This window comes from Limulus polyphemus, unplaced genomic scaffold, assembly GCF_000517525.1.
Source record: "Limulus polyphemus unplaced genomic scaffold, Limulus_polyphemus-2.1.2 Scaffold1595, whole genome shotgun sequence".
Classification (NCBI taxonomy): domain Eukaryota; kingdom Metazoa; phylum Arthropoda; class Merostomata; order Xiphosura; family Limulidae; genus Limulus; species Limulus polyphemus.
Window position 1 is genome coordinate 59565 of NW_013667205.1, and position 20817 is coordinate 80381.

The following is a 20817-nucleotide window of genomic DNA, read 5'->3' on the forward strand; positions in this document are numbered from 1 at the left end:
ATGCATTCCATGTCATCATCTGACACTTTGAAAGAAAATTTAAAATTACAAAGTTGTGTCTTACCAATGCATTCCATGTCATCATCTGACACTTTGAAAGAAAATTTAAAATTACAAAGTTGTGTCTTACCAATGCATTCCATGTCATCATCTGACACTTTGAAACCAACTGGACATATACATAAGTATCCTCCCGGTGTGTTTGTGCATATTCCTTCATGGCAAGCATTCTGTATGGTCTGGCATTCATCAATATCTAAATTCATGAGTTTTAAAAGCAATTACACTTATAAATCTTTTGTTTTAAATAGTTTCTTTCTTAAATCATTTATATTTTAGAAAAATACATTGTAATGATTTTTTACTTGAAGTCTTTATTTCAATTATTTTATTAGCTCTAAAACATGAGCTGTTAAATACAAGTTATGCAATCTAAGTAAAAAAACATAACACAAAAAGTACAGTTTTTCTCTAAAATCATAACTTAGAAAAACACTATTTTCAATATGTAAAAAAGAAATATGTTTTTTACTTACATTTACCAGGTTTCGTTTATACTAACGTTTCTAGTTTGTTTGTTTTTTACCTTACTCCCAAATTAAAAATATAAATATCTCAAATGATACAAGATAAAAGAACATCAAAAAATGAAAAAGTACACAAACCTTGGCAGTTCTTTTTATCTGGAGTCACAATATAGCCATCAGGACAAATACACTGAAATGATCCTTCTGAATTCTGGCACGTCCACTCTGAACAATAATCAAACTTTTCACACTCATTTACGTCTGGAAAGATAACAAATAAAAGACTGGTTAGTATACTCTCAAAATGGTTATTACATCTGAGGAGAAGAAAAAAAACAGAATGATTAATACACAAACAGATTGTGCCCAATACAAAATCCAAAAAGTCTAATATGTGTACCCCTAAAACTGTATCTATAATGAAATATCAAAAACATGACAACAACGTTTAACATAAACTGCATCCACTATAAAATCAAAGAGAAAACAGATCAATTAGCTTGTATATATCCCCAAATTCTGTACAGTACAATATACCTGAGTAAAAACACAGTAGACTGATATGTGTACTCTCAAAACATGTCTGCTACCGAAATCGCAAAGAAAAAGAATGCTCTACATACTCTCAAACCGTATCATGTAGAATAACTGAGAAGAAACTGAAAGACTTTAATTGTGCCTAAATCCTTAGAGAATACTCGTGTATGGAAGTACATTACACTAATATAATAATCAGTTAACAAACAACAATTTATAAGCATAATGAAATGGTTTATAAATCATTGTTTGTCAATATACTATTGTTTTTTTGTTTGTAATTAAGCACAAAGCTAAACAATGGGCCTTCTGTGCTCTGCCCACCACGGGTATTGAAACCCCGGATTCTAGCGTTGTAAGTCCGCAGACATACCGCTGTACCACTGGGAGGCTAATATACTATTAACAGACAGAATAATTAATGTATCCTTAAACACAAACCAGTATGTCTGAGAGAAGAAACAGAGTGACTGATTTGTGTACCCTCGACTTTATCCAGCTTTTGTTTTGAAAAGACTGAATTTGTAATACATATGGGAATTGGCAAGTTAAAAAAGGAGGATAAGACCTGAAAGATATTTAAAGTACCTCTAACCACCTGTAAAGTTTATTTTACTAATTCTTGTAACATATTTACTCATGCATAGTCAGTGAAAAGTTAAAAAATATATTTTCAACAATAAGATTAAAATTAAAAGAGCATGTATACTTGCTTGTTGCATAACACTGCCACTACAGCTTATTTCGATGTTAATTCTGCTTGAGATGGATACGACACTGCATTGGTAAGACTACAGTAAAAAGGACTCGAAGTGTTTCATTACACGATAAAAACTTGTCATAATTTTCACAAGTCATCAGGTTTGTTTTTTGTGATTCATTTTTTTTTAGTTGTATAAAACCAAAATGGTTGGTCCATGTACATCGAAGAACTGTTCCAATATTAGCTAAAAAACATGGGATATATTACTTTCAATGGACTCAAACTGTAAGCAAGGTGGATTAAACTTTTTAAGTTACAAGTGGAAAAATGTTGTTTATTCAGATAATATAGTATTGTGTTGACACCATTTTGGATAAGTGATTACGACAGTCATGATCAAAGGATGTACAGAATGGTATATAAATCAATTCTACTTGTAAAGCTGAATGCTGGTGCAGGAATATAAACTTGTGACTATTACTGAACACTGAAATAAATGCAGTAATTATCAAACAATATTGAAAAAGCAATAATTTTGAAATTTTTATGTAACTACAATACAGAAATTCATAGAAGTGTTATTGAAAAAAAAATAGAAATTAAGTACTTTTTGTGAGATTGTAACGCTAAGATGTTAACTGTTGTCAAAGTTATACCCTATATAATCCCCTAAGCCTAATTATTAATTAATTAAGAAGATAGCACACCAGCCTTTCGAACTAGAAGACCGCGGAACAAATCCTGGTTCTTACTATCACAAACAGTCCTTTTCAAGACTTATCTGATGACAACAGCAGATATAAAGTAATTAATGTCTAATGAATAATAAATAATTTGATAATTAATTAATACTTATACTTATGTGATAATATACATCATTGACAATGACAATTAATTAATACTTAGACTTATGTGATAATATACATCATTGACAATGACAACAAAAACAATAAATATTTAAGTTCATGTACAATCAACTGTGAAAAATAAAATGTAACCAAAATAACATAATCAAATTTGACTAATTATTATAGCTTACCAATGCAGTTGCGTTTGTCTAAGCTTAGTTCATAGCCATCTTGACAGTTACAAAGAAAGCTTCCAATGGTATTAACACAGCGACCATTCAGGCATAGTCCTGGTATGGTGCGGCATTCATCCTTGTCTATTAAAAAAATATGATTATTTTAATACTATTTCCATTCTGCTCATTAGAAAGATACTAAAAAATCTAAATCACATTTGTTTAGAGATCAAGAATTAATACACTATCTTTACACTCATTTAAAGTTGATCCCTGGTGTGTAATAATTAAACTACCATTATCCAAAATATAAATAGTTTCTGTATGAAGAATATGAGTACAAACTTACTTATATACACAATTACTTTTTGAAGTCAAAATACTATACTTCACTTAATACCTTACCTACACAGTCACCCTCTGGTGTTATGAAAAATCCAGAGTTACAAGTACATTGGTAAGATCCTGGTGTGTTCTGACAAGTTCCGTTAAGACATATTCCAGGTCTTCGAGTGCACTCATCAACATCTACGATCATAGACGTTAGTGATGCATCAATATTTATGGATGTTTAAAAAAACGATGTTTTGATTCTTTTCTAACAGATAATAAATTCAGAATTAATTTTTTTAAAATCATAACTTTAAATAAGCTTTTGTAAGTTTAACGAATAACTTGATGTTGAATGCGAAAAAAAACAACCACTTACCTAGACAGTCTCTCCTATCTTGTGACAGATAATAACCCTCATTACAAGTACACTGGAAACTTCCCTGAAGGTTTGTACACTGTCCATGTTGACATATGTCTACACATTCATTCACATCTGGATGAAGAACATGATACTCTCAGTTTAAAAATTGTAGTTTTTCAAAAACTGTGAATATCTTGTACACTGAAAAGTTTGTTCAAACTGACACTACAATAAACCACAACACAGGTTTGTTGCCAGTAAAATGATACTAGACTAGCCTTCACCAAAACATGTACAATTTATTCTTGAGGAAAAAACACAAATAAAATACTGTACTGCTTGAACCAAAATGTCTGATCTGCAAAGTAAAGTTAATACAGAATAAAACTGAAAATTGCAAATACATTAAAAATATGTATATAGATAAACTGTAAGATAACAGAATGAGATTTGTGCATACCACACATGTATTAATTACATAGCACAGTTATTCATAATTTTTAATGCTATTAAGTTACTCTATAATGGGAGTTTCATACAGTATAAATTTTAGGGTGATTTATTTCTACTTTAGAAACAATAAGAACTTTTTAAGGGTAACTGTCTTCCCACATCTGGCTGCAGACAGTGAAGGGCAGTAGAAGTTGAAAAGTTCTGGGTGTAAGCACTCAACTCCATACCCTTAAATTATTTTCCATGTTTGCTGGCTAGTTTAAAATCAGCGTTTGGATTTTGTCTGATAGATTGGATATCCCCAACACACTTGGAAGCTATTACCACAAGCATTACCCGCAATGACTTTAAGGTGGCGACTAAAACTGACAAAGGAATCTTTACCTAAATTATTTTAATGCTTATTTTATATTAAATTCATTATAGTTTTGTAGTGCTGATTTCAATCGCCAATTAACGATTAATGTAATAAATAGTACTGAAGCTATTTATTTTATATATATATATACCTCAACACCTATTCTAAATATTTTCATTAACATTATTATAGTAAGACAGCATTACCAGTGTTTAAAGTGATTTGGAAAAGATGATAGCATGTCCACATTTGAAGAGGGGTAGAAGTGGAGCATACTTGCACTATAGTTGCAGACACCAAAGCCAAACATATTTTTTCACAAAATCAAATAGATGTGGGTAAGGTGTTTGGTTGCAAATACCATCTTTTTACTAGTATAGCATACCAATATTTTTTGTCCTTACCAGTATGCATACCACCCCACTTTAACCACCGAGTCTTTTAAGACTAGAAGCTCATCTTAGGTACATCATGCTCTATAGTTTATCTTCTTGATTGATGCTGAAGTGAATTTTCAAGCTTTTCTCAACCACTGATCCATCACAACCACCTTGCCAGTTGATGAGATTATACAAAAACAAATAATATTCATATGTAAGTCATAATGGTTTATTCATTGTACCTACATTTTAATGGTCTGTGACAGTTTAGAGATGTAGCGAAGTGGTCCCTGGTACTGAAAAGGTTGAGAAACACTGCTCTAGCCCACGTGTGGCACAGTTAATTTGCCATTAAAGTTCCGTATTTCATACAAAGTAAAACCACCTGTGTTGTCGATCTTGTTTATATTAATGTGAGTAAAAATGATGCTGTATTTGGTTTTGTTAGAGACTTATTAATGTGGGAAGTCTCCATTTAAATAAAGCAAAACTCCACATGAAACACAATTGTATAAACCTTTTTTACATGAAACTGTAAAAAAAATAATTTTAGGCTTAGCATTTAGGCTTAGCAAAGACTGCATCTTAGTTTTAGTTTCCTAATCAAACTACATTGACACCACAAATTTTAAAGTTTGTTACATTGTAAAAATTGTACAATACAATTGAATACTCTTTTACTTCTATAAATACTTATTAACCATTGAGTATAAGAATCAGTAGGGTATACATAAATTTTCCTGCAGGTAATCATTACATATTACCAAGAGCTAATACAACACTAACAAAACTACAAACTATAATGAACAAGAACAGCTCATAAGTGGTAAGTAGATTTTTTACACTGCATATTGTAATGAAACAAAATGGAATAATTCGATGACGAGGAACCCACTTTGAGACTAATAATGGCTGGAGACGGCTTGAATGGGTAATGAAGAAAAACTTTAATATAAGTTTAACATAATAGCAAATGTACAATGGTTCGACAGAGTACCTGATGATGACAAAACCTTGTCGAAACGTTGTACATTATGTTAAACTTATATTAAAGTTTTTCTTCATTACCCATTCAAGCCGTCTCCAGCCATTAAAATGGAATAATGCCTATTTGAAACTTTATTTAGCTTTCTAACAAATATATAAGCAGTTCAGATGATACTAAGAATATTCAATGTACAGTCTGACTTGTTAGGAAAAGGCAACAAATTTAACATAAAGAAAATTCAAAGCTATGTATAAGAAAGCAAAAGAAAGTAAACTTCAGTTGTTGTGTATAAAAGATGAAGACTTTACATAGTCATAAAAATCCTGTAATGTAATGTTTTTCCCGTGAAAACGCATGTTCAGTAGTATTCAGCTGAATAATATTTTACCTCACTGTAATTCTGTGGCCTTAAAAGTACAAAAGATTTAAAAAATAAATGTCTTGACTTAATATAATGTCACCCATTAATAGAGGTATGTTTGTTTGTTTATAGCAATGCCACATTGGGCTATCTGCTGTGTCCACCACAGGGAATCAAACCCCAGATTTTAGCATTGAAAGTGTGTAAATTTACTGTTGTTCTACTGGAGGACCTCATTAAAAGAAAATATGCATAAAAAATAAGAATTATGAGAAAAGTATTAAGCCTTATCTCCCAACTTATTTTCCCATATATATTTTTTCTCCTTTTTTCAAACCTAAATTATCTAATTATCAAGTAACGTAGCTAATTTCATATTATATAAAAACCAAAAAAAACCATTATATTAACTTACATTTAAGAGTAACATAACTACAATGTCACATTTGGTTAACAGAAACACAAAAGTATCATTTACTTACCTGTACAGTTTCTACGGTTTGAAGACAGCTGATAACCTTCAGGACAATAGCATTTGAAACTGCCTGGAGTGTTAACACAATGAGACAGTCCCTGGCAAATTTCTCGTCTTTCTGCACATTCGTTTATGTCTGCACCAGTCAATCAATATAAATTTTTAGAGAAATCAAACTCGTATCCAAACTTGATTGTTTCTCACAAAGTGAAGTCTTAATAGTTCACCAGTTACATGTTTTTATTTAATACCTTCAGCTTATTCAATACAGTAATATGACGAAATGTGATGACGTCAGAAAACACGTAGGTTCAAGAAGTCTTAACGTGAAACAATAAAAACCCTATAACCTGAGTGCTTTCTTCTTCAGGTTCACCTTTCAAAAGCTCTCAGGTTATAAGGTTTTTATTGTTTTATCTGAGGAAACACAAATAATTTATCCATGATCATAACATCCACATATTAACTTATATCATCAATATGGTTTTATTTTAGAATCGTTGGATATTATACAAGTTATCTGATGTTATATTGTTAATTATTACAACTGTTTCCACTTCGAAACATTCTATCACACAATGTCATAAAAACAAATACATTACATAATTAAGACTACTGATAAGTCTCCTATACACATTACTCTTGTAATAGAATTTTTGAATAATTCTAAGAGCTGTTTATGTGTTGATTACCTTCAAGAAAAGGTGGCCAAAATATTAATATATGATTTATTACTTTAAAAGATTAACAATGGAACTATTCCACTACTATTGTTTTAGTATCCATTAATGTATATGGTTTTTAATATTTTCAAACATTTCATATATTCACTGATTAACAATAAAATTAAACTGATATTAACTACAAATCTATCAACTCAAATGCAAATTCCAAGTTAGAATACCTTCACACTTGATCATACGTTCATCATATCGGTATCCCTCGTAGCACTGACAGACAAAGCTCCCCATAGTGTTAATACAACGCCCATTTTCACACATTATGGCTTTGCATTCATCCATGTCTACAGAAAGAAATACTTCTGAGACATTACCTTTATCATCACCGTGAAATATTTAAAAGTCCAATCTGTTACTTTGTAAAAAATTAGTTCTAAAACTGTTGATATAATTATATAACATGTTTTGTTTTTTGACATATTTCTAAAGCAGGAAAATGATTTAAGACTAAGAAACTAGTAATCTGTGGAAATCTGGAATGGATGTTTGAACCTGTATTCTATATGAAATTATTTTTATTGGATTTAATAATCAATTTTTCATACTATGAACAAAAATTAAAAAATGATCTGCATAACAACCTCTCTTTATTTAGGTAGAATTTAGATCTTTATATTACCTGCAGGTTTTGTCCGGGGATCCTCACATAACTTCATGTACGCCTCTGTAAAACAGTCAGAAAATATACAAAATAGAACAAAAAAGATACTTTATGTGAGTAGCTAAAGACTGAATCAAATACATAGTCTTAGCTTATTACAGAAAATCAAGGGCTATTTAGCATATTTAGAAATATGTAATAAAATCAGGAAGTAATATATTAATCTTATTCAAAACATCAAAAAGTCCATAAGTGGGTAATTGTTTTTTTTATTACTGCTGCAATGATTTATTAGAAATTTCAAATATAAAACCTCTAATTACCTCTTCTCCAAGAAATAGCAAAACACCTGTTCAACTAACCTAAACTTGGGTTTGTTGTGCATAGAGGACCAAAAGGACACAAATAAAAAGGTACCATTACAATCGTATCTAAACTACATGAAAAAAAACATTATAATTCTTATCAGAAAAAGATCAGTTATTCTGATAACATTGAAAGTATACTCCATACTCAATCAGTAGTAAATTTAGGGAAGAAAAAAATTAAAAACTTTAGAGGCCCATCAGCTCTGGAGATATGAATTACATAACTGAATTAAATATTTTAGTTGTAGATGAATGTTGATCCTGATAAATCTATAAGTTAATGAAATATGGTCTAAGAAGTATTTTCAAACCAAATAATCTATAAGTTAATTAACTCTGGTCTAAAAAGTAAACTCTGGAAAATGACTGGTCATTACTTGTGCCATTTCTGGGACACGGTTCACACAGGTCTCCCCAGGCACGGCCAACAGAACAACAACATGTCATCTTCGTCTGATTTACCATGAGGGAATGTAGACATACAAACTCCTTGGTGTCTGGGTCTCTGTAGTATCCTCTGTAACATGAAGAGGTTCTAACATCTGTAGGAAAAATCAACACATAGTCAATAAATCAGATGCATTTACTACTAATACTTATGGAATTAGCAACAAGAACTGAAGCTGACAAATATATAAAAAGTTAATATAATGAACATGATTGTCTAAAATTTAAACTATATGAACATTTGCTGTATTACAAAATACATTACAATCAGTCACAACATGCCCTGCTTTCTTTATATTCTAGTATTGTCTGGTACAAATCCTCAAGCAATTATCTGTTAGTATATTAGTGTTTGTTTTCTTTAGGTTTCACACTTCACTTTTCCCATTAATATAAAATTAGGTAAATCTTGTGGCTATAAGCAGCTGAAGTTCTTCACAAAAGTCTAACCAGTAATGGAAGGACATAAGTTGTATTTTGCGGTACACAATAGCTATGTTACTAGAACTTCTAGATGATACTCACTATTTTGCGGTACACAATAGCTATGCTACTAGAACTTCTAGATGATACTCACCATAACAAAGTGACTTACAAAATCATGTTTTGTAACTATTAAACATACAAGTTAATGAATCAGACGCTAGCCCTATTATATCTGATTGGACAATGCACTAATGGCTGGGCAATATTACGTGGTTATATACACTGAAATATTATACCACTACAGTACACTTTGCAAAATCCCTAGAAACATGAAGAAACAGTGAGCCAGTTTTAGTTCTTTCAGTGATTGGAGAGTTAGTGGTTCGTGTCAGCAATAACTAACACATATATATTCAGTTACTCAATTGATTAGCCATGAAATTGTACAACTACAAGTAATTTTATTTGTACATTATTCACAGTACCATTAGCGAGTAAATTTATGTTGAAAGTGAAAATTTTATTTGTGTAATTAGGCCTACAACTGTGTAAAAGTGATAGTAACCTGTAGCAAATGTTAAGGAAGAAATAAAGTGATTTGTCATTAGGAGGACTGAATTCTGCATTATTTTCACCAAATAATTTAAAAGAACACTTTACAACAATAGGAAGTATGGTCCTACCAATACATGTTGGTCTTCCTGTTGATAGAATCTCAAAGCCAGGAGGACATAAACAGGTGTAGCTTCCAATGTTATTGATACATGTGCCTGCTCCACAGATGTCTGACTGAGTTTCACATTCATCTATATCTGTAGAGGAAAGAAAGGTATTTCCTCAAATTATGGAAAATTATTTCTTAAACTTGTGTTTTTTGCATTTATTTTATGCACCTTAACGTAAGTACAAGTATGTGACGTTTCACAAGGAAAAACAGGATCTTCAAAACTTCTACAAGGATGTTTTATGTGAACTAATTTATTATACTATATTTTAGTTATGACATTTAAAAAAACACATAAAACCACAGATCAGGAAACCTGATAACGTGAGTGATTTTGGAAGTTAGGCCCTCCTTTACAAATTAACGACTTCCTTCAAATCACATTTCAGAATGACTATACAAACTTATAAATGAATCCAAATTTGATGACGAGGAACCCACTTTGAGACTAATAATGCGTAGAGATGGCTCAAATGGATAATGAAGAAAAACTTTAGTATAAGTTTAACATAACAGCAAATGTATAAACTTTTTTGACAAGGTTCTATCATCATCAGGTACCCATTCAAGCTGTCTCCAAGCATGATAAATGAATCATTTACTGGTTATATAAATACATAAATCTAGTCATTTAACAAATACATTAATATACTAACTTACGAATTCGAAACCAAATAACATTTGTGGCAGGAATTTCGGTTTAAAAATCTTTCAAGCCTCAAAAAAGAATTTGGGGCCTAAAGGCAACCCAGGGTGGTCAAAAACTTTTGCTTCTCTTCACCCTGTCGGTGAAAAGGTTAATGCCAAATGAATTTCGATAGAGCCACTGGGCTTAATTTAATTTTAACATATAAAGTGGATCGTTGAGAGACATGTGGAGATGAGGAAGATGCCGACCCAAGCGTGCTGGGAGACCCATGTAGAGACCATCATTCTGTAGTCGGAGCAGAACATGCGCATTTGTTTGTCCATGTTGTGATGACATCAGTGGAGAGAGCAGTCAACAAGGATTGGAGCAGAGAGATGCTGACTGAATAAGCTCGATTCTGTCTGAATAGACTTCTGAAAAATTAATCAATTTAAAGAAGAAAAATTTTTTAAAGTTACAGAGATATTATAATTAAAGAGAGCCTGATGGACTTACTGGATTAACAGCCCTTTTCAGGGGGCTGGGATAATATAATCCTATGCCCTTAGAAATTTTGATGCAGAGGGAAACCTGAGTGCCTGGAGAAAATCTGCTTTCACGAGTCAGGTGCTTACAAATTACAAATTAATCACTTACAGAATAATTTTACAAACTTACAAGTTAATCACTTACTGGTCATATAAATACATAAACCTAGTAATTTAACAAATACACAAATATATTAACTTACAAATTAATCACTTACTGGTCATATAAATACATAAACCTAGTCACTTAACAAATACACAAATATATTAACTTACAAGTTAATCACTTACTGGTCATATAAATACACAAACCTAGTCATTTAACAAATACACAAATATATTAACTTACAAGTTAATCACTTACTGGTCATATAAATACATAAACCTAGTCATTTAACAAATACACAAATATATTAACTTACAAGTTAATCACTTACTGGTCATATAAATGCATAAACCTAGTCATTTAACAAATACACAAATATATTAACTTACAAGTTAATCACTTACTGGTCATATAAATAAACCTAGTCATTTAACAAATACACAAATATATTAACATACAAATTAATCACTTACTGAGTGTTTTAAGCATATTTGTAACAGAAAAACATCTTACAGTAATTTATGTTAAACTGTAATAAAAGTTGGGAGGGGTTGAAATATAGGGGGTCAAAGGTCAAGAAATATATGTGAGTATAATGAGAAAAACTATATAGTTTTGTGAATATCATAAAAGAGGTGAATTTGGACAACTTACAAAGTGTTTCCATGAAATTAACTTAATTTAATCTGGATACACCTTTGGGCTATAAGGGTCACTATGAATAACTAATTTATCAGATGATTACAACATAAGTGAATATACTGACCAACAATATAGTTAATTGTAAAATGTGTGAATATACTGACCTATCTAGTCACTAGATATTAGAATATACTGATCAACAATATAGTTAACTGTAAAATGTGTGAATATATTGACCAATCTAGTCACTAGATATATGAATATACTGATCAACAATATAGTTAACTGTAAAATGTGTGAATATATTGACCAATCTAGTTATTAGATATACGAATATGCTGATCAACAATATAGTTAACTGTAAAATGTGTGAATATATTGACCAATCTAGTCACTAGATATACAAATATGCTGATCAACAATATAGTTAACTGTAAAATGTGTGAATATATTGACCAATCTAGTCACTAGATATTAGAATATACTGATCAACAATATAGTTAACTGTAAAATGTGTGAATATTTTGACCAATCTATTATTTGAAACCTTATTTCAATAAAAATGAATAAACTAAAGTGTAATTTATTACGAGAAGGTAAAAAATAAATTGAAAACATTTGTTGCCCATTTGTAATGAATAGACTGACCGACAACAATGTGACACACCAACTGTATAAATATACTCAACAAAAATCATATTTCTACACTAACTGTATAAATATACTAACAACAATGCAACATACCAACCATGTGAATAAATTAACTAACAATATATTGGTAACTTGCACAAAAACAAACACTTATAAACTTGTCACTTATCAACTGTACAAATACCGTACCTGACAATGTAGATGCTTGAAAACTACAAAATACAGTTTCTTAACCTACACATGTACCAACTATACAAATACACAGAGAGCTACTTACCAATACAACTCCTGTGACTTTTATCAAGTTGGTATCCATCTAAACAAATACACATAAAACTGCCAAAGGTGTTGGAACATCTACCATTGACGCAAATGTCTGGAAAGTCCTCACATTCGTTGATATCTAACAAAAATATGCACATTTTCATATTCTCTTTTATTGTTAAAACACTTTTCATATAATTTATACAAAACAATCAAATACCAAAAACACACTAATATGCATACCTTCTTGGTATAATTCATAGGAAACATTCAAATACCAAAAACACACTAATATGCATACCTTCTTGGTATAATTCATAGGAAACATTCAAATACCAAAAATATGACGATATGGATACTATATTGAAAGTTTTAATATTCTTATTAACTTAGTCCTTTAACTGCAGCTGCTTTAAATGCATACAGAATTTTTGAGAGCCATACAATGTATACAGCCCACTTGCATTCAACTGCCAGAGGCAGACTGTACCCCTATATGGTGAATCAGCATTCAATGGGTTAAAAGTACAAAGACAAAAAATAACATAAACACAGTGGAGATGAGATGAAAAAGATGTTAACTTAAATACTGAAGCATATATTTAAATATGACTAACATTTTAAGAAAAGTCCTTTCTGCACACCTCAAAAAAGTGGTTTGGTTGAAAATTTGATCATTTTTAGTTTCATTTTAAGGGGGGAATGAAATGCATAATTAAACAAATATAATGCCCTGTAAGTAATATTTACCTTCCATAATTACTGTCAAGGTATTTGGTCGAAACCCTGGTCCAACAGGACAAATATCATGATACTCAGCTGTAGGAGAAGTTAAACAGCAAAGTTGAATCATAAAATGTTTTATTACTACAAAGAAACACACATAAGTTACTTGTTTATTTTAGTTAATTCAAAATACTTCTGACCATCCTATAGATATTTTTTAAAACTGAAATACAGATGAAGAACCCTCTGATACAGGATCAGGAACTAGTTTTTAACGTACCATGAAATGAAAAAAAAATAGAGAGAGAAATCACCTTCTCATTTAGAGCACAACTGTCACAAACATTTCTATTTACTTCAGTTACAGCTAATCTTATCAAGAAACTTGAGTCTACTCCGTATCTTGTTAACCAAACTGTTGATATTCTGCTGACATGCAAAGAAACTTGAGTCTACTTGTTATCTTGTTAACCAAACTGTTGACCTCCTACTGACATGCAAAGAAACTTGAGTCTATTTCTTATCTTGTTAACCAAACTGTTGATATCCTACTGATATGCCAAGATACAGGTTTAATCTTTTATTAATTAATTAGAAACTTTAAGATGTGATTTAATGTTAATCCTTAGAATCTAGTCCAGAGATACCCTCTTAATACATTTCTCTAATTAGCACCTCAAGGCAGCTTGACAAAAAACAATCTATAATAATGTGAATAAAAAGGATTACAATATTCAAACTACCAACAGCTGCTGGATCCAACTTGTTCTAGAAGTCACAAAGACATCAGAATTTTAAGTTAAATCTTTGATCTTCTATTATAACAGAAAATATAATATTTTCAAGCACTTTCTTTTTAACATCATTTTAAGTAAATTTATGTTCATAAAAATCTAAATGGCATAGGTACCAATCGATGATGTTTTCAAGTACAATATTACTTTTCATTTGTGTACCGAGTTAAAAACAACAGCAAAAAACTTACTATCTTTAGTATGGAATCAGATGCCCCATCAAATACCAATTTTCACCACTTACAAATATTACTTCTAATACCTATTCTACCCAGAGAACATTTCTACAAAATTAAACAAAGACCATTCCTTAATCAACAGTATATTTTTTTAACGTAATACACATGTACGCTTACTTGCATTTTTGAAAACACACAAGTCACAGTTTGGACCCCATCCTTTTCCTACACTACAGCAGCAAGTTGCTTTTGTCATTCTAGTTCCAAGATCAGTTTGACAGAAGCTCCTTCCATTATACGTTTTGACTTCTAAGTAGCAGGAGGCTTCTCTCTTGTCTTTATGGGAAAGATAACCTTTCTATTAATTTATTCAAATACTATTTTCTGCAGTAGAGCTTCATACATAAGTTTGTTGAAAACAAGTACTGTATTAAACAACTGTTTACAAGTACGGTATTAAACAACTGTTTACAAGTACTGTATTAAACAACTGTTTACAAGTACTGTATTAAACAACTGTTTACAAGTACTGTATTAAACAGCTGTTTACAAGTACTGTATTAAACAACTGTTTACAAGTACTGTATTAAACAACTGTTTACAAGTACTGTATTAAACAGCTGTTTACAAGTACTGTATTAAACAGCTGTTTACAAGTACTGTATTAAACAACTGTTTACAAGTACTGTATTAAACAACTGTTTACAAGTACTGTATTAAACAACTGTTTACAAGTACTGTATTAAACAACTGTTTACAAGTATTGTATTAAACAACTGTTTACAAGTACTGTATTAAACAACTGTTTACAAGTACTGTATTAAACAACTGTTTACAAGTACTGTATTAAACAACTGTTTACAAGTACTGTATTAAACAACTGTTTACAAGTATTGTATTAAACAACTGTTTACAAGTACTGTATTAAACAACTGTTTACGAGTACTGTATTAAACAACTGTTTACAAGTATTGTATTAAACAACTGTTTACAAGTACTGTATTAAACAACTGTTTACAAGTACTGTATTAAACAACTGTTTACAGCCACAGTCAATGTTCATATGGGTAGCAAGGAACTTTTATTCTAACTCTTTCTAGGATAACACTTTAACAGTTAACTGATGCAATAATGTTTTCCAGCCTGAACTGATAGATTCAAAACCCAATTACTTCTTGATCATATCATGAATTGTAAATTTATTATTACAGAAACACTGAATTCTACACCAAGTAATATTATTTTATTATTAGTTTAAAAACATGAAATTGGTGTAAAAAACTATGTGAGAAAAAAACTGAGACTTAAAATTTAAAACACCCTTTTAATGAATCAATGCATTCTTTTTATTTGAACACAATACACATTAGGATTTCTGACATAGTTTCTGTAATATACAATAATATTATGTGGTTTCTATTTCCTTATTATAATATGGTATCATTAAAAATTTGTCAGTAATTCTGAGATGTGAAGTTTAAACATAATACATGGTCAAAAAAGTCATAAAGTTCCTTTCATTCTAGCTGCCTTTGTTCTTCTCTTTAGATAACACCTGGTCCACCCATGGTAATGTATGGTTGTAATGCTCTACTTTGTGCAGTGATGTTGACAGCAGTGTCCTACATTTGTAGGTCAGGTGATGACTTGTGGCTAATGCTAGTCACTCCGAGTAAGTCTGACATTAGTTTAAACAGTTAAGTAGATGATCTCAGCCAAGTAAACCTGATAAAAATTATCTCTGATCCAGTAAAAGTGACTGTCCATCATCAAGTACACTTTTACACACATAAGCTTCTTGATTATTTTTTTACCAGTCTTAAAATAAAGAAGTGTTAACTTATTTTGAGAAAGACTAAGTAATTCTTAATGGTTTTCTTTTATCAAAGAAATCATTCTTATTTTCTCTAGGAAACATGGAGGAATGACTGAAAGATGTCTTTATATTTCCAAAGTCAATTCTTCACAAATAGATAAATAGACTCTTAAAAGTAGTGAAATTCCAAGATAAGAGCTGCCACTTGAAAGTTTAATTGCAGGGATAAATGGATGATGAAAACAGAAAATTACAGTTTCATAAAATTCTTAGAAAAATATATAATATTGTAGCATTCTAGGAATAACAAGCTTTAACTTAAGAAAAAAAATCAATCATTATCAACAATAAGAATTTTAAGAACTAGAAATATGTTTATAAATACAAATACATAGTAGTGATTGAGCAAAATTTACAGCAGTCATCTTATCAAAAGTTGGAATAAATTAAGTCACCTCCCCCACCCACACACAAACGGTAATTGAAATAATGTGTTTCTTCTCTGCTACAAGTTACTATAAAGAATTGACATATTTAATTAAACTAGTTTACATCATGTGTCCATTATGTTATTTTAATTAGCAGTTTGTTTCATATTTTGTGCAAAGCTACATGAAGGCTATCTGTGCTAGCTGCATCTAATTTAGCAGTGACAGGCTAGAGGGAAGGCAAATAGTTAACACTACCAACTCATGGGCTACTCTTTTACCAATGACTTGTAAGATTGACTGTGACCTTATAACATCCCCGCAGCTAATAGGGTGAGGAGGTTCGGTGATGGAGATTCGAACCCACGACCCTCAGACTACAAGTCAAGCTCCCTAACTACCAGGCCAGGCCGTGCCAGGCTAGTTGTTTGTCACAGTTAAAACTGTTCAAAGCTGCAACTTGCTGAACCATCGAGGGGAGGTTCACGAAGTAGAAATGTAACCAACAAGAGATGCTGGTAACTGTGACTAATGGTCAAAATTCCAGTATTTTTTCAGGTTCAGAGTTGTTAAAACAAGTATTTTATTTGTTTCTGATACTCATATAAAGCTACACAATTGCTATGTGTGCAAGACATCCCTAATTTTGAAATGATAGACTAGAAGATGGGCAGCTAGTCAACTCTTAGGCTACTCTAACGGAATATTGGGATTTGACCATAAAGGCCCTAAACAAAGCATGATTTTACATAATGGGCCACGAATCACTAAGCAATGCTCACCCCTGGAGTATTTGTTCAGAACCAGGATTTCCAAGGCAACCGGGCTGCAGTTTATAAGAAGTAAAACTATTCTAGAGTTAGAGTGATTTTGTTAGAAAATATATTTCTTCAAGTTGTGTTCCGGATTTTAAAATATTCAAATCTTCTAGAGTTAGAGCTACAAACTTTGTAATCAATTTACTGGACAAAACCCTTTTTATTTACACATAGAAAACTTCATTTATTTTCCTATAGTTAAAGGTTACTGAAATAAAATTTTCCTTTTCTTTTAAATTTGTCCTTTGCTGAGCTAGTGAAGATTTATGTTCAAGTACGAGATATTACTTTTAAAGAAAAAAAAAGGAACACAATCCAATGTCCAATACGAATTTGTAATATGAATGAATTATATTAATAGGGAATTTGGAAATGTCTGACAAGTGTATTTATTCCCTAATGTGCATCTGTTTATATATATCTATATATATCAGCTGAAAATGGAACATCCCAACAATAGATGTATATACTTTTCATTTACTCTTACAAATACAGACTAATAACTATCTATATCTGGTGTACAGGACTAATAATAAAACATATTTAATCTACCAAACCCCAGTTTTGGTTCAATCACTTAATTGCAGATGCAATTATCCAGATTTAAAGATCAATTGTAGGGACATTAACTTGGTTAATCCACGAGATATCAATTAACAGTCTGTTGCAAAACTGAGCCAAACTAATGAATATTACTAAATTATATATTACTCACCAAGAAACACATATATTGAAAACAACTGCACCAAAAACTTAATAAGAGATATTTCAAATTTCTTTTTTTTTCTCATGTAATTTGGCAATATAATTTATCCAAACAGTGAGAAATATTCAAACATATGAAATATCTTTCAACACTAATTTGTCTATAAAAACTAGATTGCTCACTATAGAAGGAAATACATGAATTTAAGAATCTATTCAAAAATTTATTATATGAGAACCTACCAACACAAGCAGTGCCGTTTAGTGCAATTTCATAATTTGGTGGACACTCACAGCGAAACGAGCCAGGTGTGTTTATACAAGTGCCATACTGACATGATTGTGGATTTTCACATTCATCAACATCTATACAGAAATTTAAAAATGTTTAATTAGACAACAACAAATATTAACAAACTAAATCCTTAAATATTTTATTTCAGTGAATTATACAATGAGAAGAAGTCAAATAATGTTAATTTAATAGTTAATTTAATATGAACTGACTATATTCATCAACAAACACCTATCATCTCTTACCAATGTTTTAATGAATCAGAAATACGAACTGACTATATTCATCAACAAACACTAATCATCTTTTACCAATGTTTTAAATGAATCAGAAATACGAACTGACTATATTCATCAACAAACACCTATCATCTCTTACCGATGTTTTAAATGAATCAGAAATACAAACTGACTATATTCATCAATAAACACCTATCATCTCTTACCGATGTTTTAAATGAATCAGAAATACGAACTGACTATATTCATCAACAAACACCTATCATCTCTTACCAATGTTTTAATGAATCAGAAATACGAACTGACTATATTCATCAATAAACACCTATCATCTCTTACCGATGTTTTAAATGAATCAGAAATATGAACTGACTATATTCATCAACAAACACCTATCAGCTCTTACTGAAGTTTTAAATGAATCAGAAATACGAACTGACTATATTCATCAACAAACACTAATCATCACTTACCAATGTTTTAAATGAATCAGAAATACGAACTGACTATATTCATCAACAAACACCTATCAGCTCTTACTGAAGTTTTAAATGAATCAGAAATATGAACTGACTATATTCATCAACAAACACTAATCATCTCTTACCGATGTTTTAAATAATCAGAAATATGAACTGACTATATTCATCAACAAACACCAAAAGTGAAAATACTGTAAGTTTCAAATTGTTAACAATTTTTTTATAATAAATAAAATGGTTGATCTAATTATACAGAAATTTTTGCTGTTATATTGCATGGATATACACTACCTTATTGTTATGTCGCTGTAGTTTTCTTAAAACTTATTCTAATCCCTAACCTTAAAGCACAGAAAGTAGAAAATCATTACAAAGTGCTCACCTGTGCAATTACCTCCACTAAAGTCTAGCTTATAACCTGGGTCACACTGGCAACGGTATTTTCCGATTTCATTCTCACATCGTCCATGAACACAGATGTTGCGGAATTCTGAACACTCATTGATGTCTACAAGAGAAAGTTTAGTTTCAAAGTAGCAACCAAACAAAAGCTACACCATGCAATTTTTCAACTTTTGTCATAGAATTATTTAATTAATGCAACTTAAGCACATAAATACAAAACTATTGTGGTTCATGTTTGTTAGAGCTTCACTCAGTTATTTCCAATTGAAAGACAGTGATTTTGGCTTTTTGCCTTCAACAAAGAACTATGTCTGTAAGCACTAAAAGGTACAAAAAAAAAAGATATTGATTAAGTAAAACATCAACTGTTTCCTAACACAGCAGTAAAATATTCCAACACGTAAAACTAGTAAAACAAATGATTATCTGAACATTGCATGCAGAAATACATTTCTTTAAATTACTATTACACTGTAAGATTCTACTTTTATCGGATATTTCGGGTCACTTAGAGAGTAAAATATCTAAAATTACTGACATGAATAAAGCAAAAAATTAATTACAATACATTGAACTGAAAAGTAAGAATCATAATAGACACTACTGGAGGTATGGCTTATGAGCTAAACATCAGAAAAATAATAACATTTCACTTTATTTACAATATATTTGGTCTTATTCCCTTACAAATTTCCTGCAGTAAGTTCAAGATTAATAAGGTGATTTTTTTATTTGAAGCAAAGCAAATATTATCTCAATAATGTAGTTAGCATTTCAAGTTATATCTGCCATAAATCTAATTGGGCATACTCCAACTGCTATTTGTACTAGCACATGGCTTGCCTTATCTCAGACAAGGAACCACATGAACTAATAACTTCACCAATCGATTGCTTGTTTTATTCCGACTAATTTTTATAAACACAAGGTTAATCTTAAATATAAATAATGATAATTGGTGTTGAAATAATTAATATAGCATGCATTATTAATTCTTACCTGTAATTTATACATCACTAACTTAATTTAATTCACACCATAACATCTGTTGTTCGTGCCTCTTAACCACTGCTGTCTGTCGTATCCTCACGGGCACTGGATTTAACAGATATAGTGTGGTTGACATATTGTTATACATTCTACTCTGTTTCTAATCATAAGTTCTTAGAATTATCTTGGTAAGAAAACCAAAATCAAAATATAATGACTGCCATTTTTATCAACACACAGTTTCCCTCAGCTTTGGAAAGGATACTCTAACTATGTGTCTACTACTACTATTTTT

General features: G+C 30.7%; 1 protein-coding gene across 1 annotated transcript in view; it reads right to left on the minus strand.

The window, feature by feature from the left end:
- LOC106464239 (fibrillin-1-like) overlaps positions 1-20817 on the minus strand; it is a 145626-nt gene that overhangs the window by 34483 nt on the left and 90326 nt on the right. The window contains exons 34-48 of the mRNA XM_022391951.1: positions 19510-19635; positions 18355-18477; positions 14522-14680; positions 13396-13464; positions 12659-12784; positions 9766-9894; positions 8587-8751; positions 7860-7904; positions 7405-7524; positions 6508-6636; positions 3501-3617; positions 3197-3319; positions 2807-2932; positions 666-788; positions 131-256 (exon numbers count right to left, since the gene is read on the minus strand). Coding sequence (XP_022247659.1) covers positions 131-256; positions 666-788; positions 2807-2932; positions 3197-3319; positions 3501-3617; positions 6508-6636; positions 7405-7524; positions 7860-7904; positions 8587-8751; positions 9766-9894; positions 12659-12784; positions 13396-13464; positions 14522-14680; positions 18355-18477; positions 19510-19635 — 1806 coding nt within the window. The remainder of the gene's footprint in view (positions 1-130; positions 257-665; positions 789-2806; positions 2933-3196; positions 3320-3500; positions 3618-6507; positions 6637-7404; positions 7525-7859; positions 7905-8586; positions 8752-9765; positions 9895-12658; positions 12785-13395; positions 13465-14521; positions 14681-18354; positions 18478-19509; positions 19636-20817) is intronic.